Below are 23,313 nucleotides of genomic sequence, written 5' to 3'. Positions count from 1 at the left end.
GAAGAGACAGTTGCAACACATTTATCATTTGCACAGGCAGGATATCAAGGAAGCAGCTTCAAATGTTTCTGCCAGGATAACAGTGCACTTGGAATACCACTAACTTTGCAGGGCTTGCTCTAAGATGTCTTCATCTGCCACCTTTTGAGGAAGAGTCACCTTCAACATGACATTCTCTTTCATTGCTTGGCAGATCGTTTCATAAGCGTAGTCATTACCTGACCAGCAGCGTCTTGCGACCTGTCAGACAAGAAAATCAATGAGTGTAAAAATCGTACATTTCTCATGCCACATCCCATCTTATGCGGTATTTGTGCAAACACTGGCACCCAATTTCATTACAATAAATCTTTCAGTTCTGCCAGTTTCTAGTTTCCTTACTAATTTTGGAAGTAATTTGTTAATAGGTACTTCATTTTCATGAGTATTTGGTTGGTTTTGAAACATTTTCATGCAGAAGCATATTGCTGGGCTGATAACATTGGTAGAGCCAACTTCCCAAAATTCTCTCTACAAAAACTTACGTACTCCATCCCAGTTTGGTAAAAACAAGCCTTTTATTTAGATACGAGTCTGATTTAAACAATCAATGCTTTTTCAGTTGGATAAATAAAAGGATAAATGACACTCAATGCATTTTCAAAATACAAAATCACGGAGCCAAATTCTCTGCCAGTATGTATGAGTAACACTCCACAGACAGGCAGTCTCTTTCAATAGCAAAGTTCTGCATTTAGGTCTGTGTACAAGAAAGGTACCCCAGATGAAAAAACATCATGTATTGGCACAAAGGAAAGAAGCACTTGCTTGTATCCAATGCACTACAAGTCTCTGCATTATGAATTGCATATCAGAGTGTGAAATGTTCAGGCTCAAATGTGTTCAAGCAAGAAAATCACTCGGTTCCAATTTAGCAAAATATTTACACATTTGATTAATGTAGGGCTAATAAGAAGTTGCCAGGATCATAGCAATAACAGCTAGAAATGACCTTTCAAGTCAGCAACTCAATTTCCCTGCCACTCACCTATGATTATTCCTGGCAGTATATGCCAGTGAATGTATATAGTGAGTTTTACTTACTCCATTGGAAACATCCCAGCTGAGCATCATCTTAGCTCGTTCTTCAGCCTCTGTGGACCCATCCAAAACCAGGCCAAATCCCCCATTGATCACTTCACCCCTAAAAATATAAACATAATAGAATTCAATCAAAAGAACTGGAGCCAATCCCACAAAATCTACAGGAGTTAATTTGTTCAGTTGCACTGGACGAAGGATGAAAAAAGAAATTACACTGAATAAGAGAAACTAACAGTGACCTCTTCAATACTTAAAAAAAAAAAAAAAAAAAAAAAAAAAAAAAAAAAAAAAAAAAAAAAAAAGGGGGGGGGGGGGGAGGGAGAGATAGTTTCCTGAGCTGCATAAAACCTATTCTACCTTTCATGTAAAGTTCTGCTAGCAGTGAGTATCTACTCCAAGCAGGTGTGCCAAAAACCAAGCTTATGCTGTGTTTCCTGGGGACCGCACTTTATACTGGCTCTAGAAGCAAGTAAAGAAAGGTTAGCACTTCTGATGGACTAGAGAGTTACCTATCTTAGGGTATTTTTGAAGGTTAAGCTGTTCGTGTTTGCTACGCTAGAGCCTGCCATAAACTTAGCATCATGAGGATTGTGTACTTACTGAAGCAGACAGATGGATCTATTTATATTCTCTCAAGACAAATGAGAGAGCATCTCTAATTAAAAAAGTGTTAACCACTGCTTAATGCACATCTGCCTTGATCATTTCAAAAGTTGTCATTCATTTTGTATGAGATATGTAGATGTTTAAAGACACCAGTGCCAACTTTTCAGGAAGCAGACTTATTGGCAGAAGAAGAACAGAAACATGCTCCAAACTAACAGACCATACTTGGGAGAAATACCAGTCTGGTTTTAAAAGGACAGGGAAAACACAGAGAAAAACATCTTGTCTCACTTCAAAATCTGGTCTGCTCAACTTCCTATTTTGTTGCATATGGTGAATAGTAGAGAATACAGTTTGAAAATTATCTATTGCTGTAAATCTGTAAGAGACTTCTAGCACTATAACCCGGCATCAGCAATGTGTGAGATGGGGCATGTTTTACAGCAAAGCAACATGTGGTGTGAGAGAATATTAACGAAGGTCCTGGAGGAAAGATTTGTCCTCAGTGTTTTATAGTTAATAGAATGAGTACATTCACAAAATTTACTTAGAATAACATCGGACATACCTACGAATCAGGCAGAAGTTAGGTATCCAGAAAAGAATCATTTCTTACATTTTCCAGCAGTAACTTTTGCTTCTCAGGAAATAGGAAAAATCAAGCTGCATTGGAGCCTCAACAAACTTGATCTGCTTTGTGAAACTAAAACTCACATTTTTCCCCTTTTCAATGTTATGTTGTTAATTATGTGATGTTAATTCCCTTTCACTGGTTATATACACTACCTGAGTGATAAGTAGGACCTTGTCACATAGCTGAGCAAGAGACTCAGAGCTCCAGGTGTCACAATGATTCTACCCATTATTGGAACTCCCTCCACTTTGCCATTGTTAGATATATTGCTATTACAAATACATTTTTTGTTGAAAAAAAAAAATTTTTCAACAAATGTTTGTCATAGCAGAATATCAGAAGATTAATCACTTTCTTATATTTAGCAGGAAAATCTGAAACAAAATCGTGTTTTAACTGAGATGTTTGAATATTCTATCCTCTGACATTCAAAATAAAACATTTCATTTTGATTGACACTCAACATGTTTCAGTTTGGAATTTAATTCCTAGGATTTTCTTACTGTGTGAAATCTTTCATTAACACTGCTCTAGGTCTCATTTTGGGATGAAAACAAGCATCCAAACATTTGTATTTCTTGCCAACTCTACTTTTTGAATGGCTCATGTTACTATCTTCTCCAAAAGAGGTGACCAGATTGGACTACAATATTACAAATGTCACCATATGAAGACCATGGCCAGTTACCACACTACACTCTGCTTCTGTTACGTACAGAGACCAAATTGACAGTAAAGAAAGACTAGCTCGAAAGTATAAGCTCAGAGTACACTTACAAACATCAGTTATGGCATCAGGATCATGGTATGATCACACCTCAAGGCAGCCTACTGATGATTTCAGACAATAAGAAGATGAGACTTCTGAATTGGTGCTTTGTAAATATTATTCACACTGACAGATGATGTTCTGTCAGTGGTAGAGATCCCCTCCATGCACAGCATCCCAGAGAGCATCCTTTGAAGCTCAAGCATCAGCAGTGAGTGTCTGATCTAGCTTGCACTCCATAAATTCAAAATCTCTCCATCAATTTCCATGGAGTTACCCCAGTGTAAATCAGAATTACTCATCAGAATCTGTCCTACTGTCTAAAAATCACTCATAAATTAGATGTCAACATTTGTTAGGATGGATTTTCTAGCAAAACCTCTCACTTTTAAAGGGGAACTCTCTGCCTTCATTAGCATTGGGTCATATTTTCAGGTAATTAAAGAAACATGTGGCATTTTGACCTAAGCTACCTCCTATAATTTCCAGATGTCTCCTTCTAAGGTGATCAAAGAAAACAAGGCCTCTCTCACAAACAAGATGTCACACTGTCAACAGCTCAGTTCAATTCTTAAATTACTTCTGCCTTTTTGTTACTATAGGTTACCCAGGCTCCATGCTAACATATATTCTCCTGCAAATAAAGAGGCAGCAAGAAATGAATAACATTCATTTGCTGTAATTATAGTCAAGACCATGTTAATCTTAAACCTCTACAACAGCACATGATGCAGATTCCAGCTAAATATTAATCCTGCTTTTTTCCGTTTGCCCACCAGGCTATTGTGCAGGATGTCAGAGCAGGTAAAATACATCCCTCTGGTCTCAGAAAGAAGACACAGCAGATCTATCAACAGATCCAGGCAAGCCCAGCCTCTGCAAGGAGGACAGGGAGCTTGGCACAGTGCAAATGCTATTTTCTGAACTCCCTGAACAAAAACAGTACAATGGCAACTTCATTTCCTTCTAATCATACGCATGTTTGTTTATAAATATATGTTTATTGCTTATAAATATAAGCTTTCACATGCTTCACATTTCCAAATCAGCTGACAAGAATATTTTATCAGGCACATGGAGATTTCTTTACAACAAAGTCAGCTGAATTTCTACCTCCCCAGAGAGAAAGCAAAACAGTCCTAAAAACTAGAAGCATCTGTCTTTCAGGCAAGGAAAGTCATTTATAATGGTTGGGGGATGGTTTTGCTTCTTTTCCCACCTTTAAATTATTCCTCTCTTTCTCCTGAGAAGGCAGAGGGGCACAGTGCTTTAACTAGCCCGGGTGGTGCCGTGATTAGTTAAACCAAGCAGAACCACCTGTCGTGCCACGGCTTTCGGGGCTCTGCAGACCGCGGCATCTAATGACATGACATTGTTACTGCATCTGAGTCCCAGCATGGAGGCTTATTAAAGCTCATGCAGAGACAGGACTAATTTTCAGGCACCGCATTCTTCACTGAAGCACAGTCATTTAATCACAGAGGGTTAGGACTACTCCTGAGAACAAGGTGAGCAGACACTGTGCCACAATGACAGGTCACTAAGCAGCCATAGGAGCTGGTGAAGAGGACAATCAAGCCCTGCTTTTCCATTGATATTTTGATTTCAGTGAATAGTCACATGCTAGCTTCCCAATTCATTACATAAATGACAGCACCTTTCCTCTGCCTGCAGGGACAACTTCTTTCCAATGATGCAGTTTCACTTCAGAAGCAACAATACAATGAAACTGTATTCCCAGTTTTTCCAGAAGTCAGGGCAGTCTCACCATTGATTCACTCTGTTTGAATTGCTCAGAGGGCTAGGAATGTGCAGGAGGGATTGGTTTTATAGAGGCCAGAAAGAGACAGGGAATAAGATCATCTTGATTAAGCATCATTAATGCACAGAACACTCATGGCATAAGCAATTACTTAAGCAATTCCAGTAATTATAATCACCATGAAAACATTCCAAGTATTTTGCACAACAGTTAGCGGAAAGTGTTTTTCTTCTCTTGTATTCCATAAGCAATGTTTTAGAAGGTTAAACTCAACTAAAGCCATTCAGACAGATCTAGTCTGCTACTATCTGGAGTCTGACTGCAATAACCAGAATAAGTGGATATTCTGGTATTTTCCATTCAGAATTATGGAAGTTGTGAATAAAATCCTGACCGTTGTGGTTGTTACAAATGAAATCAGTAAAGTCAGATTTTCACTCCATGTGTCTAAGCCCGCAGAAAACTTTCTTATCCCATTGTTCAGTTTTGCTCTTGCATACCTTCTATTCAGTAGCTACTTCACTGAAAAATCAAAGGAGGTGGAGTACAGGGGAGGGAATTCTCCATCTGACTTGAAGGGTTATTTTTCTAGCTCCAGCTCATCCAGATGAGTAATAACTAGGTATCATCAAGTGTCTCTGAGGAAAACATCTGCAACAAGTTCTTTAGTTTGCTGCTGTTGGCATATTCCAGAGCTGGATGAAACAGTGAAGTAAGAGATCACCAGAGTATTTAATAGAGGGTTGTCCTCCTTTTGACTGGCTACACGACAAAATTAAGACATGACTGTAAATGGCAGAGGTTTTGCTGGACTGTGCCATAAAGAACAAACAAGAGTTAAATACTCTGTAGTGTACCCAGGCTTTCCTTTACCCTTAGCCTGTGCCAAGCCAGAGTAGCCTTTTAGTAGCATATGAAGGAGATTAATTTCCCTCTCAATAAATGATAGTTCTTTCATTCTGCTTCTTAGTCGAAGCATTTATCCTAGTTCTGCATCTTACGTGAAGAAAGTGCTTAATCAAGTCCTTGCTTAGTTGTAGTCTTTTATGGTACCACGCAGAAACAAGGGGAGAAAGAAGAGTGGGGGGTTTGCTGGCACCTGAGCTGTTTTGTATCAACAACCCCTCGTTGCACTTTAGCACATGGGCATTTATATTGGGGTCCTAAGGTCACAGATTTAAATACAGCTTAAGGGGAAATCTAAACATAATCCATCCACTAACACTCTGGCTGTGCATGTGTGAAGACAACTTTGGAAACGGGATCTGTTCAAAAAAGACCATGGCAGACTGTCCTTGTTTTGCAAATTAAGTTCTCCAAACTGTGCTGTGGCCAATGTCCAAAACACTTTTTCTTGACATATGGACATTAATTAAGAGAGCCTCATACAACACCACACTTTACCTTATAATGCATCCTTCCAGCCCTTGTCTCCAAACCCATCCTTCCCATCATACTTCTCCAGTCATACGCACACCTCTAAAATTCACCTCCTGTCTCTTGTCCCCACACACATGCACAGCAGTGATAACTGGATTCAGAGTCCAGCTTTAGAAAATAAAAAAGTAAGTTCTTACCAGCCAACTCCACCACCGTTGTGCAGTGCAACCCAGGTTGCTCCTCTGAACGCATCTCCTACAAAGTTTTGTACTGCCATGTCTGTGAGGAGAGGAAAGGAGTTACCAGGGCTCTGACATGCTGCATTTGTTTTTGTTGTTGTTGTTGTGCTGCTCACTTCCTTCCACTGCCACCTTGATTATAGCTGATTGAAGGCAGTGTTGGAAGCAGGGCTTACACACAGCTTCTCTCACATATATAGTAAATATCTCATGTTGGGTGGGGGGCAAGAGTTCTCCCCATTCTTTCTTTCCTCCCTACACTGCAGGAACCAAATGCTGATTTCACACCGTGGTTTACAAGGAGTTTTATGTATTTGTGATCCAGTTCAAGAAACTGAAGAAAGTACCGCTCCTCAGCTGGAAGGTAGCTCCTGAGCGTGGAAAGAAATACAATCCTCTCCTTGGGAGTGCCTCAGTCATGGAACAGGCTGTACACATCCACACAGAAGATTTCAAAGTGAGGAGACACTTGGAAAATTACATACCTCGTAGCTCTCAGGAGAGCCTGAGCTAAAGTATTTTCAGATCAGACTGAGGAGTTAATTCAGCCCTGTGCAGAAAACCAGTCTAAAGCTAACAGGTTGCATTTTAGGAACAGTCACAATGAAAATGATATAAGCTGCCATTCTCTGGACACAGGAATTTCACCCTTAAAACTGGGACTGTTGAAATCACATGGGATGTTTCTTTTGTTTTAATAAATGAAGAAAAATAAATGTAGGAGCCAAATGTAATTTGACTAATGTTAAATGCACGATATCTGCTGAAGTGTTCACTACAACTTGCGCTAAAAGATACACCCAGAGAGGTGGAAAAAGGTACACACTGAGGATAAGAGTAAAAAAAAACACTTGTCCAGATTTAATTCAGGAGCAATAGATTATTTGCTAAGCTTTTAACAGCAAAAAATGGAACATAGCAAATGTCCCTAGTCACATTTGTAGACCTACAGTAGTTACACGTCTGATGGAAAAATGAGTTTACTTGAGCACTAATCTATGTTAAACCCTGTCAAAAGCCCCATTATGGCATCTTTTATCTGGCATTATGTCACTTTAATAACCCAATTATCATAATTACAGTGCTGTCAGGAGGAAATGGGAGAGATTCAAATCCCTATACTCTAAAAATGTACAGATTTCTTCCTCAGCCACTTGCATGATAAGAGTGGAGCTTAGATAAGGAGCACGGTAAATAGACCAACAACGTAATAACACTGTGCTCCTTGGTTTCAGTAAAGGTCACTAACTGTGCAAATGTCTGTGCTGAAATACTCTGCAGAGCAGCGATGACCCATTTGACAGGGATCAGACTGAGGTACTTACTGCAAAACAAAATGACACAGGCAAAGACTCAAAAATTCCTTTTGTGCCAGAGAGGAGCCAATTTCAATCGAACTAGCTCAAATTTGGCATTAAAACAACAGAAAAGGAGGGAGAGAAGAGAGAGGAAGACCTAAGATGCAAGGTGTTCTTTAATTACCTCCAGAGGCTCATCTGGAAAACAGTTAGACTTGGTTTTAAAGACCAGTGAAATCAGTGGTCAACAGGATTTGGATAAGCTCATGGAGAAGGCAAGTAGTTCATTTAATTCACAAAACTCGAAGAAAAACAGATAACATAGTAAGCAACCGGGTTAGCAGGCCTTGTTTCTATTTGCCCTCTTCTGAGAGCATTGCCTGGTGTTTACTTATATGGTTAGGCTCTTTGGTGGAGACTTCAATTTGGATTGCTGTTCTCTGTGCAGCTGCACCATTTTCTCACAGCTTGGCAGAAGCAAACATTATTTCAGGCCTCTATCCATCTGGCACATTAGAACCAGCCAACATACTCAGAAAATGTTGAAGTGGGACTGATAGGTACTGCTAAAAGCCTCGTTTCATCAAGCAGTCCATTTAAGATAGCAGGGAACTTTTCTCCTTAACATTGAGCCATAATTTGTTTCTATTATGAATTCTCAGTCATAATGGGAGCCATTCAATATTCTCAGCTACCTCAATCATAATTTCTCTTTCTACAGCAGCTTGCATCCTCCTCTCTGAAGTCACTTCATGATTGTCAGTTCATGGCATGTGATAACACTACCGGGCTAAAATTATCGTCATCACTTCCACTTTACGGATGGAAAATTGAGGAAGATTTAGGTTAAAAACATTTAGTGCTTCACTCATTCTTCACATCTGCAGTCTGATATTTGTTGGATTTATTTTTTTTTTTCTAAAGCACCATTTCGCAATCTTAAGAGCAGATTCTGGTTAGCTCAGGTCAGGTTTCTTTTGAACAGAGTATACATAATTTGCCCACAGTCACACTGAGTGAGCAACAAGGTTTGGAATATAATCCAGAACTCCCGACTTCCATTTTTGTGCTTTCACTAGCAAAGTATGTATGTACCCTTATGCCCAGAAAAGTTCCTCTCAGAAACTCCAGACTTCTGAGTCCTTGATTTTGCTTTAAGCAAAATGCTACTATAGATCTGATTTTGTGCATCCCGAGGAAGTACTGCTGTAATTCTGGTCAGATCACCTCTTTGAAAGAGTGAGGTGCAAAATTAAAATCAAACACAAGATGCAGTCCTCTAAAACAGATTGCTCTCCATTTACAGTGAAGTAAATCTGGTGCATCTTCATTGAATTGTCATTGTTTCGAGCCTCTCCTATTTATCTAGCTCTACAGACATTTCTTTATCTCTTGACAGCTATGTCACATTCACAGAAAATCTGATTAATTGGGATTATAGGGTTGAACAAAAACATTTCAAAATGTTGCATAAAAAAATTCTCTTTTAAAGCAATTTTCTTGTTTGCCTGTACAGACAAGTCTCAGATGTTCTGCTGACCTGCACAAAAGGCTGATCCATCATAAATGTTTGACGTTTCTCTGTAAGGACTGTCAGTCCCGCTCACATCATGGTGATCTCGGCTGAGGACTACTGGAGCCTGCAAAATCCAAGGACAAGCAAATGGAGTCCTTCATGGACTGGAAATGTTACCACAGATCATATTTTGCTGAATTCACTTTATCTGAAGTCATCTCAAATCTCAGCTTTGTTCCATCTCCTAAACCCCCTAAATCTCCTCTCCCTGCTATTATTTATTAGCAAAGAGACATTGATATGCTGCTTGTTCATGAGAGTCATCCTCATTTCATAGCCAGCAAAAGGAGTTTGTTCTTTTTGTCAGTGCCATCCTCAAACAGGACAGGAAGAAGAAGAAAAGTAGTGTGGCAATTTCATCTGAAGCCTTTCTTTGCTGAAATTTCAAAGACACTTCAGAATGCAAAAAATCTTCCTTCACAAGTAGTTATTTCTCTGAACAACAAATAGCAAATATTACTGTTTTCATTCTTTTGGAAGACTTCAAGACTAAAAATAAGGCAACAATGAAAATTAGTGATCTCCTGCATCTCAAACAAGTCCATTCTTGATTTGGAATTTAACTAACAGTATGAATCTAGACCAGCTGCAGGTCTTGCACCAGGCTTCTGTAAGAATAATTCACTCTTTTGGCATGGTTTGGTCTAGAATTAGCTGGCTTTGTTTTATGCCGGCAGTGGATTGGAAAATAATTGAAAATAGAAATGAGTACCCAGCTTGCAAGAGGCGGAATGGAGATTTGAAGAAATGAAAAAAGTACATAAAATCTGAAGGGCCTGGGAGTCTGACCCTGTCAGTCACAGCTCCATGGGAGTGCTCTGCCTGGTCAGGTTTATTTTTTAAGACTAGCTTGCAGTGATGTTCGTTTTGAATCCCGAGAAGGTCAACAGCTCAACATTCGAAATATTTTAAAAAACATTTTCTGCGTAACAAAAACACAAGCCTTCCCTAGCTGGAATCCATTTTAAATTTTACTTGAATTTGCTCCTTTTAATATGGCAATTATTGTAGTTTGGCTATAAAAGAGATTGAGATGAGTAAACATGCCTAGGTCTGCTGCTGCTGTAATACACCCAGCAGGGACACTGATGAGGACTGTTTAAAAGCAGGTATCACAATCTTTCAAAAGTTAAGGAACAATTTTGAATTAAATCAGTAGATGTAATAATATGGCTGAAAGCAAGGGATTGAGGGTACGAAACACTGGGCAGTGGCATGGCCTCTTGTTATGTGTCATCTTGGGGCACTGCTAAGGAGTTTGAGACCCTGTCTTGTGTTTTCAGCAAGTCACAGTGTGGTGCCTGCAGTTGCTCAAACATAGAATAAAGCAAATTTCCAACATGAAATAAAGGGCAATGTATTTCAGTTTCTAAACCTGTCTCTTCCTTTACACAACACAATACTGGTTACATACAGAGGAGGACTGACCTTTAACATATTTTAACAGAATGGTCCCACGTAAATGGCAGGCATTTCTGCTCTTATTGATTGAAGCTTTCTTTTTCCCACCTGCCACCCTAGCCTCAGATACTAAACACAATTACTGGACCATATCAAGAGGAAAAAGGCAAACCTTAATCCTTCCTTCAGAAATCGCTCGATTAATAGCCACAGCTATAGACACACGACCCCTCTGATCAGAATATAAGATTCTAGCTTGAGAGCCGACAACCTGCAAAATAAAAAAGCCAGAGTGATAAGGTTCTCTGTGCAACTGGCTTATCTTCAGGTCCCAGATAGATATAGTCACAGGATTGCCTCCTTCTGTAGGAGAAAGTACAGATTATTCATTCATCAACATCCAGCTTCCAGAAAATATAAATTAAAGCCCTTCTTTGAACTGAGTTTTATCTCCACTTGCACAAACAGTGAGATGTATTTCTGTATTCAGCCACTACTGTCCAATAAATCCCGTTTTTAAAATCAACCTGATTGCTAAACTATAATCCCCCTATCAACAAACCCCTTATCGACATCTGAGAAGCAGAGGTTTGGAACTGGTGGTGGTGGGCTGGAAGGGAAGAGAAATACAGAGACAAAGAATGTCAAAGAACATCTGTCCTGCACTGCTATGCTCCTCTCCAGCCTTTACTCCACAGACCACTCTGGTTTCCAGATGAGGAGAGCACATGTAAGCCCTTCAGTATTACCAGTTAGCTTCACAGTGAGAGCCTGCCCTAAAAGAAAAACAAGGGATGTTTCATTGCCATCCTGCTTCCCATAATATAACATACCTGTTTTGAAAGGGGAACTGAGAACTGTAGGCTTAATGAGGTTGGGCCAAATGAAGGACATTTTGAATGGTGCTGAAAGGTAGTTACAAATCAGGTGGAGAAAGAATCACTAGCCTGTTTCACTCCAGATACAAGACTACAGCTTGCTGTATTATTTTAACATTTCCAGATGAAGAGGTGAAGGGAAAGAACTGCTTCAGCTCACCCTAAACCCCTGCTGTGGAGAGATGTTTAGTTATGAGCCCTGGTATTTACAGACAGTGTTTTCATTCATACACATTCCTACTTTTCACTCCAGCATTTGAAACTGTCCTGGACCAGGAATGATCATTTGTGCTGAAGGAGGTTGTGCACTTACCAAGCTGTGCCTGCCAGCTTCCCGAATCCAGCGGATGTTGTCATGGTACTGCTGCTTCACAGATGTGCTCACTTGCAAGAGAAAGCAAGAAAAAATAGGTTTTGAAAATGAATGCAATATGCTCTAAATTTAATTTAATTCATCTGACAGCACTAGCAAGTCAAATTCTGCTGTGAGATATAAGCACGCATATATAAAGTGCTGTAGAGTCCTCTTCACAGCCAATGCAGTAATTGGTAAAATATATTTAGAGAAAGGTATGAGATGCTGTGGAGCAGGCAGTTAGAATTATAGCTCCCATTCAGGTCTTTAGCAAACTAAATTAAACCTTGAAATATGGGCTGCACATACTGCTCATTTTCAGTGACCTGGCTTGCTGCCTACTAGATGACCAGACACTTTCTGAGCCTTTGCTAAATTAGTAACTTCAGCAAATTCCATGATATTGGGTACCACAGCCCAGTGTTGCATCAGGTAGTAAATAACTCTTCTGAGCATCTATCAGAAATTCTCAGAAGCAGCTGGTAATATATACTTGAGGATAAGTTACATCAGTGCTTGGGATATAGATTTATAGGATTGCAATTGCTCTGTACTGAATTGCTCGTGTGAACATTCTTATCCCAAGATAAACCTGAAGTCAGTCATGTATATCTTACAAACTGAGGTACGTTGCCTCACATTATTAGAGCACAAACTGCACAGAAAGACTTACGGGTTAGCAACTGTGTGTAAATCCACCCTAGACCTTGTCTAGACACGTATGTTATCTGAGAATTGAATACAACATCTTGAACTACTCTCCAGCTTCTCCTCTCATTTATACCTGTGCAATTCCATCTCAATCAACCAAACCAAAGAGGACAAAGAACAAGGATATTTGAAGTGAAAGACAGGCAAATATGGCACATATCAGTCAGATACATGGCAACATCAGTATAGCCAGCTGCCTCCAAAGGCATGGCACCATCTGTATCACATGAGTAACTAAAGGGAGGAGTGTAGAGCAGCACAGAAGCATTGTCTTATTATCTTAATTCGGGGGGCTTTCACAGTTATGACTTTCTACAAAGAGTGCATGTGAGCACAGCTGAGGTTACAGTGCTTAGGAAGTTACTCCCTAAAGGCGTAGTTACAGGCAAAGATTGGCCTAGAGTTATGTTGCATTACTTTGGCCTGAGAGACACAGGCAGCCACCAGGACTCAGCTGGCATGTGGCAGCATGCTAAGCCACAGTGACTTGCTTGTGCACCGGAGCTCCAAATCATAATCATTTCTGCAGATGCCAAGACAGCATGTCTCCTACCTCTTCCCAGCTCTCACCCATTTACAAGTCAGATTATAACGTACAAATGATTTGCATTTGCAAGTCAAACTGGAGTAACTGCACACTGCTAACTTGAAATTGGCCAGGTAACTGAGCAGAGTGTTTAGACTGCTATCTTTCCATTTAGGCAATATGACAGCATGTAAAACTAGAACTACTTTGGGTTAAACATATCGTTAAAGAGAAATACAAAATACATTTATTCTTGCAGAGGAAGGCCTTCCAAGACACAGCTTTAACAATCCTAAAAGGACCTGTCAGGGCTTTATGGGTTGCTTCCAAATGAGAGCTTCTAAACACTGTGATGAGGATTAACGTGTCAGCTCTTAGACTCATAGGGAGTGAAAGACAAAACATCTGCTTGTGCTGTCCTAGTCGGATTGTGCTGCCATTCAGAAGTTTCAAGGAAACATCTTCTAGAATGTAATGGGTAGTATTAATTTAGGTTATTACAGACATTTTGTGAGAGTTTACAGGTGTTACTCTAGAAAACCAAACAGTGAAAGAGTTCCTTTCTACCATTTTATAAACCATTGAGTTCCTTTCTACTATTTTTATAAAACATCTCAGAATACTTAACATGTTTCATACCTCGCTGTGCATGGACTTATAGAAAAGATCCATCTGTTAATTCTGTAGAACATCACCAGAGGGGTAGCCAGATGAGCAAACTGCCTACACGCACATATCTCCACACAGCATGTCTGTCTCTCCCAGACAGCTCCAGTAACAGTCATTCTCTGTCCTAAACTGCAGAGGTGACCACCAGTTTGGTTTTCATCTGTTAGCCCTGGGGAAGTGAAGAATCCTCCCTTTTATTTAGGCCTTCCTGCAACTGAAAATCTTACAGCTTTTTCTAGAAAGAGCTTAACTTTCTAGAAAGAGCTCCGTGTGTTCCATTTGCTAAACTGCTGCCAGCCTTCAATCCCACACCCCAAAAGGAATCCCTTCCTAAACAGGCAAGGCAACCATGTTACTTCTGGAATTTCATGGTCTCCTGTGCTTTTTTAGGCTTTTAAAAATACTAGAAGACATTGTGTATGCAGCAGAGGAACAGTCCTCATTAACACAGAGATTGCTTCCCTTTTGCTCTTGGGAGATTTGTGTTGTTGTTAACAGCTCAGCCTCCAAGCTGCCAGAGAGGTAGTAAATCCAAGTTACACTTCAGTCATCAGTGCTGCATCTCTTGCACAAATGCTAATTTAAAGCTGAGGTGCCTTGGCATTGGAAGCAAATAAAACTATATTGGATTTTTTCAGTTTGTGAGGTTTAAGCATAAAAATTCATCTCCCCAAAAGAGGAAGAATGCTTAACATTGAGTTCAAGGCCGGGTCAAAAGTTTAGAGTTGGAATACAATAGACTTCAGCTCTGTGGAGTTTTCTTTCAACCATCACAACCAATTCTTTTATAAAATTCAAATGCAGGCTCAGATTTTAGATACATATGCATATGAGTATATCCAGACCCTGGAATTTGGTCTAAGCTCACGTCCCACAGGGACTGAACAGCAAGTGTAACAGTTAAGAACATGAACCCATGAATGGCTGTTTATTTTCTGGCCAAATTCTGTTTTCATTTCTCTTTGAAATCCTATTCCCATTGTCCTGCCAAACACAACAGCAAATCAAATAATAGCATTGCTAGCATTTCCCTTAAGCCTGTTTTCACCTGTTGGGATTTTAAAATGCCATTTTAAAATTTGAATTAAGAATATACGTGCAAGAGTTCAATTTTTATTTTTTTATTTTATTTTTTTTAAATGTGGAAGAGAATTCTCTCCTCAGCTTTACAGTAGCATCTGTAAAAATACCCACATACTATTGTGCACACAGTAACCGATCCATTTCCGAGTCTTGCAATGCAAACCATCCAAAGGTCATGCATCAGTTCAGTCTTGAGAGGTGACTGGTGATTTCAGTACACAGCAGAAAAATAGCTACATTATTTTTTAAAGAAACTACAGCATTTTGATATGGAAGAGTGAGAGTGTAATTCCTAGATACTGGTGCAGTATACACAACCATGAATCCCAATTTGGTTTCACAAATGGCAGAATCAGCTGCCACTTTATTAACAAATAGCAAAAAAATTTCAGATCTCAAAATTGTAATCCCAAATAAATGACACTGGATGGAGCACCAAGCCCATGAAATCTGGCTTTCATGCCACTGATCTGCTTACTAACCTCTCACAAACCTCTGTAGATTCCCATATCTCATTCCCCTGAGAGACAGGGGCAAAACAATTTGATTCCTTTATGAAGCTCTTGGAGACCTAATGAAAGATACTGTTTGCCTTAAAGTTTCAAGGTGACAGAGTACAGGAAAATCTTTAACAAATGAAAATAAATACTCTTAGCCAAAACTGAAGCAATAGTTTTGGGATCAGTAACCTCACTACTTGGTGTTTTTACATCTTACCTACTGGTTACATTCCTTATACGAGTTTTGGGAAGAATGAGATCTCCTGCCCATATGGAACAAGCAAAAGACTGCTTTCTGTGGTTTCAGCCAAAAGCCATCACATGTTGTACAACTCAGTTCACTTTTGTCCTCAAAAACGTTCCCAGTGATGGGGGCATGGGATGTTGTCTTACCTCCCCGACGAATGGAGTCCTCCAGCACAGACATGGCAATTGAGTCAGTGGTAGCAAGATCCTGTGGGTCACCTGAGGTACAAACCCAGCGGAATGGCCCAAATCCCAGGGAAAATATGTCCCTGGGAAGAGAACATGTTTCATTAACAGATGGTTGAAATTCTTTCTTTATTTATCCTGGCTGCTAGCAGTGCTTTTCTTTCATTAGCTGGAGACGGAAGAATTTCAAACATTTTCAATGAACTAATCTAAACAGAAGCATCAGGAGCCATTAACTAATTAAACAGTGCCGTTTCCTGCAGCCAATGACTGGCGTGTAAAAAATACAGTCAGACAACAATTTTGATAGAAATGTTGGACAGTTCAATCAAACAGGTGCACCATCAGATGAATTGCAATTTTGTTTTCTGTTTCATAAAATTTACTATCTATACTATCAGACTATTGTAGGTTTGAGAAAGTGCCTGAGTCCAGACTCATCTGTTGTCCACATTGTTTACACACAAGAGTAAGACACTTCATTCGAGCTTCAGAGAATCTGGTGGGTGCCTACATTCAAGCTTTTATACACATAGTACAGGCAAGCTAAGCATGAGTCAGAAGGTGTCATAACCAAATCTTTCAGTGGATGTCCTGAGCTCAGGTCTTTCTATCTTTCTACAAGCTTGAGTGAGGAGTGCAGCTGGTGACACAGGCAGAAAAAAGTCTTATTTCAGACGTGTTTTGAGTTCGGTGCAGACATAGGCTCCAATGATTTGAAATTATGCTCTACTGCTCTGAAGAGACAAGCTCTTCAATTTAAGCTCTTAGAGGTGAATTTGCAGATAGTTACAGTCTGAGGCAGCAACTTGGCTATTTTCTTGAGTAGAGCTGCTTAAGGAAAATTGATGCAACAAAAGAGAAAATGCAACTATTCATGTAAAGGAATAAAGAGTTTTGTTTTGGCAATGTTTTAGCTTACTGTTCAGACATCTGGTATCTGTTTTCATAAGGCTTTTTAATCCAAAAAAGGATAAAGCTTTTACACCAAGTTAACAAGACTTGTCATGCCTTTCACCGCAAACTATTAGCAAAACACCTCTGCTATCAGAGTCTTATACTAGTCACACACGTCCTTCCAGGTCTGTCACTTCTTTTCCTTGTAGCTCTACTGAAACCAATAGAAAAAAAGCATGATGCTTGTAGAACATCCTCCTAAGCCATACTGGGCACTACTCCAAATTAGAAGAGAATTAGACTAACTCTGACATAACACCTGTAAGATCAAATTTCCTACTGCTGTAGCTGATTCCTTTTCATTGTACACACTACACTGCCAGATTTTCATTAAGTGAAGTCTCCAATAACCATAAAGCATTAAAGTACTTTAGTCCCAGATCTACCCAACGTACCCCATGATGTGCTGAACGTAGGAAGGATATCTGAATTCTGTTTTATTGCCTCCTTTTTTCTCAACATCAGCACCTATAAAAGGATTTTAGAGTCATCAGTAGCTTGATTTTGATGAAAAAATATAAAATATATAACCAGACTGCACCTGGGTTCCCATGAAGGCTTTCTCTTAGCCACAGAGGAAGTAAAGGACCCCAGAGAACAGTGATAGAACAAGAGGGACTAAAGAGTTGGCATAACGCTGTGACCAACCCTATCCAACCAAAGGATAGGGATGGAAAGAGGTATTAAGAATTGCCCGTTCCCATCTAAGAACTCCAGAATCTACTCACCAGCCCTTTGAGCTTCCAAGAGAAACGCATTGCCATAATCCCAAAAAAACATGCCCTTATCAGCTAGTCTGTTAATAGCAGCCACATGTCTCCTCAGACTGAAATAAAGAATGAAACCATTATTCCTGATTGATTAAATATCAAAAAGAATCATATCATGAGCTCACTAAAGGCAGGGAAGCAGTGTAGAGACAGATGGAACTAAAAAAATTAAATCAGACATAAACCCATAAGACATTTAAGATACTTTCAATCTCTGTAGCACCTGTTATCCCCAAATCTTGAACTGATGCATAGCCATTGCAATTAACAATTAACAGTGAAGGGTCATATCTTTCAGCAAAGAAGTGCAGCCAGCTCTGAGGACTGAAAGCAGTAACAGCTTTTACAAATATGCAAAAACAATTCAAAGACTTCAGAGAGAAAGCCTGCAAAGACAGAAAAAATTTAAATGGCCAGACATCACTGTTCTGGCCTCTCCCTTGGCCAGAACAGCCCAGATTTTCCCTTTGCTTGGGTATAGTGGACTATACTCAAGGATTGTCCTGATACCTTTGTCACTTAGCAATATCCAGTTCTTATCTCAATGTTTACTTGCATGTGGAGTTGTACATGCAAAGGTGTAACCTCTTAGAACTCTAAAAAGGTAAACCAATGCCTAGCAAACTAAATTGTGTCTGTTTAGGTCTTATCAGACTCTTCCAAGAAATTCACCTGTTACCTTTGTCTTAGTCCATATGATACAGACTTGGGAAACTGGAAAGGTTCTTGTAGGTTCCTAATCCAAAATCAAATAGACTACATAGCCATGTTCTAACTTCTACTAGAAAATAGCTCTCCAGTGAGAATATTTGAGGTGAACAATAACAGAGTCATCTTTGTTTGTATATAAATTATACTAAATTGTTCCCTTTGTAACATCCAATTCCAATTTCACTTGCAAACTTGTAAATCAGGAGTAGCTCCTTGAAATCAAAATGCTAAAGAGAACTTGGTTACAGTTGCAGAAAGCTGGGAGGACTGATTGGGAAAGTTTGTCCCCTTATTATATCATTACATAAAAAATGTATCACCAGCCACAGCTAGAAGTGTGGTAGGCTACATGGATTCCTGGCTTACGGTAGGCTACATGGATTCCTGGTTTACCAATTGCTGTTTTATGCCTTAGTCAGTGAACCTAAACCAATTGTTAGTCTACATGGATTTGTATTTATTGCCTTGGATGTTTAAAATCTAATGCAATTTAGGAATATTCAGACGTGAAATAAATCGTAAGTGTTCAGGCCTCTGGATTTTGTATGCTAGTGATGACTACTAAAATGGTGAGTAGGTGACATGTCTGCCAGACTTCGAGTGACAACCGTGTAAGTCCAAGTCAGCAGTTACTAGTGTTATTGCTACAATAGCTCTACCCCAGCTTTCTACTGAAGGGCAGTAACTCATACTTAAGTGAAACTTCTTGTGAAAAAGACAAAGATCCAATCACTCGCTGAGCAACAAAATTTAAAGGTTAGAATATGAATCATCAAAACATTTACCTCTCTTGTACCATGGTCCGGAACTTCCCTGGATTGGTGGACAGGAGCTGCTTTGCTTCCTCAAAGCCAAGCTGGACTGGATAATATCCCCCACTGAATGGGTTATGACATGAAGTTTGGTCAGACCCCAGATCAACTAGCAGCTCTCCTGTTGTGTCCAGCTCATACACTAGCCTCTCCCTAGAGGGAAGGAAAGACAATAAATGAAATGTTTGAACAAAAGCTGTTATCTCACATTGAAGCTCCTCTTTCAGGCAAACTCCTTCCATCACAAAAAGTTGTTTATGAAGGCATGCCATGGCAAGCTGGCTTTATTTTAGCAGTCAGGAAGTGGGAAACTAAAAGTTGCATGCAAATCTTCATCACCATATACTTCACATTTCCCTGCACAGGAATGCCAACAGGTAAGTCAAATGCCAGTGAGGTTTACCATTGAATAAAGTCACAAGAGTGCTAGAATTTACATCCATTATCTGATTATTTTTATTCAATCAATGCCTCAATATTTCTATTCCTCACTGAAGTCAAGGCTATTTGGCTAACCAAGTAGCAAAAGCTTAGGAGATGGAGAAATTCCCTCTTCATCCAAGGACGAATTTTACTGATTTCTTTCCCTAAGAAATTCACTGTTCCATAAAGATAGATGATGCATTTCCCATGCAACTGGAAAATGGGACACAAGGATGAAAATCCCTCTTTTGACAATACAGTTTCATAAATATCTAGAGTCATGAACTCAGCACTACATTTAATGCTGCTTCTCTTCCAAGTCTGGGAATTAATCCCAGGTTGACTTAACAAACAAGAACATTAATATATCCATATATGCTACTTACCACAGATCCACCACATTCCCATGGTAACCCAAACTAAGGGCAATTTTATTCTTTCTTGCATCTCTAGAATAGAATTTAAAAAGACAGGTTGAAGAAAAAGTACCTCGTAATTCTGACTTGCAACATACAAATTGCAAACAAAACTATAAGTCTGTATGTTGTTTCCAACACTCATCTGGGCAATAGAACTTCTGACCTTTAGGCAGGTTGATTCTTCAAGTGTAACATTATTTGTAATTGCTATATGCATGTTCATGAAAAAAATATAGACATTTAACATATGATATAAACTATATGAAGCACTGGTAACTGCAAGTTGTAAGCACTGGTAGTCACTAACAAGGAAAGCTGCTGTTTGGAAGGATAGATTCACATTCAAAAGCAGACCTAGGGTAAGAGGTGGTGTCCTTCAACCTCTCCCCCTATGCAATACTAAAATAGCACAATGCAGAAAGATGTAAAGCAAGGATTAGGGAGCAGAGATAAAGTAACTGAATGTTACAAATCATACCTCAGACGAGCAATGCAATGGTCCAGGTTGTTAGAGATTTCCATGAGCCAGCCTTGCTTGTAACGTTTCAAAAGCGCTGCTTCATCAACCTAAGACAAATAACAGAAGATCTTAAAACTCCTGTTTCTCCCATTGAGTCCCTTTTACTTTTTTTTTTTTTTAATAATAAAGTAACAAGTGAGTGAAAGGAATAGCCCTACATTGGCCTTAAGATGAAGTGATTGTTCAAATACTTATTTTCCATCTCTGATTTTTACCAATCCCATTCTCTATCAGTTAGGGTACAAGCTAGAAAAAAACCTGACCTATCACTTCTCAATCATATTTTACAAACCAGAAATTCTCATTAAAATTGTGCAAGAGGTAATATATTTACATCAATTTTAAGTGATCTTTAATGTTTGTTTTGATGATTTTCATTGAAAATTGTAAACTTTTTTTTTTCCCCTAATAACTCAGACTTTTCTGCCAGACTGCCCAGGACAAAAGAATGGTTTGCTTTTGACTCGCACTTTTGTACTTTGACTTCTGGTTGAAAATCTCAACCAAATATGGGAAAGAAAAGAAGAAAGTATTTTCTTGTCCCAGCTGGCTGGTGCCTCTGTGAAAAATGGAATGGATCAAAACAAAACTACGCCTTCAATCCCCTCTTGCTTTGAACTTTGAAGCTCCAAACAAGCTCAATCCCAAATTGGTACTCTTCTGGAACCAGTTTGTGTGTATGCACCAGAGACAACAGGATAAAAATATAAATGGATAGACAAACTGTGGAGGCTTTGGCACAGATTCCATATTAATGATTCAATGCACAAACTTAATGATGCATAAACATCATTAAGACATTTATAATGAGTTATCAGTGGCATAAAGCAAATGGCAAAATTAATTCAAGCAAATTTTCTGTGGTGGCAACTGATTTAGACACCCAGAGTGTTGTGTGTGCGCACAAGAATGCATAACCTGAGTATCTTACAATATTACATTAAAGCATTTTTTACTTCTCTATAATCCACCCCCATCATTTCCATTTAATTATTTCTCATTAACAAAGTATTTATATGTAAATTAAATAAGTTCTGTATTCAGGAGTTGCTTGAACACCAGGAAACCTTTTCTTCCCCAATTATTCTTAGCATGAGAAACCTTCCATCATTTCCCACATCAGTAATAAAGACTGTCCTTCCAAAACCCCAGATTATGATAATAGCAGTGTCACTACCAATAGAATTATTCAACAAAAAAGTCAGGTGCCGTGGGGGACAGCTGCTTTGGGAATTATTTAAATCAACACAGGGGAAAAGGATATTAAATGGCCCATATGAATTACAGGAATGGGGTTCATTTAAAGCTCTGCATAATACAGATCAGATCTATTTAAATCTGTTACCACACCTTATATACTTTATTTCAAACCTCTCTGACAGTCTTGGAAAGTCTTTCAGACTTGCTGGCACACTCAAAGCTAGCTTCCTTTGAACCATCTTTTCAAATATGGGATTTTTTTTTTTTTTAAACTCAGTTTTAAAAATTGCACAAACATGATGAGCTAATGTCACCTCCAGTGTAACCCTAGAGAGCTTAGCACAGCTCAGAGGAGATCATCTGGCCCTCCACACAGCTATTTCATAAAATTACAATCTGCTTCATGTCAAACAGAAGAGGTAAAAGACTTGCACCATTAATCCCTTCTGTCTGAGCTTCGGAAGCCCTGGCTGACAAAATGACATCTCTTGCACAATTCATCAATGCCATTTGCATAAATAGTTCCTTAAATAAATAATATGTACATATATATAGCTATCCACATGTGCTCCTGAGACTCATTTCCGACAAGGATCATCTCACAGGAGATAAAAACCAGGCGATATTCAGTCTCCTGAACAAAATCATCTGCAGCCGTGGAGATGAAAAGGACAAAGGACTGCTTTGAATAGCATTCACTGAAATCTCTCCTTTTGTATTCTAGCATTTGAAAGTTCATGATGACAGAGTCAAAGTCTGAACAAGATAATTTATTCAATAGTAATTTATTCAATAATAAATTTGATCTTCATTCAATCTACCTGATGAGATCTCAAACACACGCAAAATTCATGTTGTGCAAAAAAAAATATTTTTGCACCATCATTACAAAATAGATCAAATTCTAACTTTCCATGAGTAAGACTTCTGCTAGCCAGAGTGGGACAGATTTTCTGCATGCCATGTAGGCAGTCTGAGCCATTATGTTTTGAACTTACAATTATTACAGGTTAGGTTGCAATATTCTTATCCTTGGGATTGCAGCAAGTGGCATGTCCGTAGCAGAGGTCTGCCAGCTAATTCTTTTTATAAGCTACTTTGGCCGAGAAAGCTAAACTCCCACTCTAGTCTGCTCTGAAGTTATTTTCTGAAAATCTTCCTCTGAAGCAGTAGCAAGAGCTGATTACCTACCAATCAAAGAGCCCAATGCATTTTGGTCAGCTCTTATATCTGTTCCACTAAGAATGTTTCCCCAGTGTACTGAATTTAAAGGTTGTCAAGAAGAAAGAAATGCATGGAAGGGTTTATTACTTCTCAATAGTCACTATCGTTAAAGAAATTCGCTACCATTTTCACAGAATTGCAGAGCAACATTTTCAGTTAAAAACTACTGCAATGATTTTATAGTCCAGTCTTCTGATTTGTTGGAACAGAATTTCGTGATAAAAATAATAGCTGAAAATGCAAGTATTAGGAGACCCTAACATTACTTTCTTTATATAAAAATCTATTTTACTTGAAAACTATACATATGAATACTTATCAAGACTTTGTTCAGGTTCAGCATCAGATATATGATACTTAGAGATATCTATGTAT

General features: G+C 39.0%; 1 protein-coding gene across 5 annotated transcripts in view; it reads right to left on the bottom strand.

The window, feature by feature from the left end:
- UROC1 (urocanate hydratase 1) overlaps window positions 1–23,313 on the bottom strand; it is a 38,948-nt gene continuing 15,635 nt past the window's right edge. For all 5 annotated transcript variants that reach the window (XM_068694119.1, XM_068694120.1, XM_068694121.1 and 2 more), the window contains 12 exons: window positions 20,473–20,561; window positions 19,962–20,024; window positions 19,126–19,305; window positions 17,588–17,685; window positions 17,255–17,327; window positions 15,864–15,985; window positions 11,940–12,010; window positions 10,921–11,019; window positions 9,312–9,411; window positions 6,432–6,513; window positions 1,084–1,183; window positions 1–240 (listed from right to left, as the gene is read on the bottom strand). In XM_068694119.1, the coding sequence (XP_068550220.1) occupies window positions 100–240; window positions 1,084–1,183; window positions 6,432–6,513; window positions 9,312–9,411; window positions 10,921–11,019; window positions 11,940–12,010; window positions 15,864–15,985; window positions 17,255–17,327; window positions 17,588–17,685; window positions 19,126–19,305; window positions 19,962–20,024; window positions 20,473–20,561 (1,218 nt within the window). In that variant the 3' untranslated portion in view covers window positions 1–99. The remainder of the gene's footprint in view (window positions 241–1,083; window positions 1,184–6,431; window positions 6,514–9,311; window positions 9,412–10,920; window positions 11,020–11,939; window positions 12,011–15,863; window positions 15,986–17,254; window positions 17,328–17,587; window positions 17,686–19,125; window positions 19,306–19,961; window positions 20,025–20,472; window positions 20,562–23,313) is intronic.

Source organism: Anas acuta, chromosome 11 (genome assembly GCF_963932015.1).
Source record: "Anas acuta chromosome 11, bAnaAcu1.1, whole genome shotgun sequence".
Taxonomy (NCBI): domain Eukaryota; kingdom Metazoa; phylum Chordata; class Aves; order Anseriformes; family Anatidae; genus Anas; species Anas acuta.
Note: the sequence above shows the minus strand (reverse complement) of the source record. Positions and strands in the feature narration are given on the sequence as shown.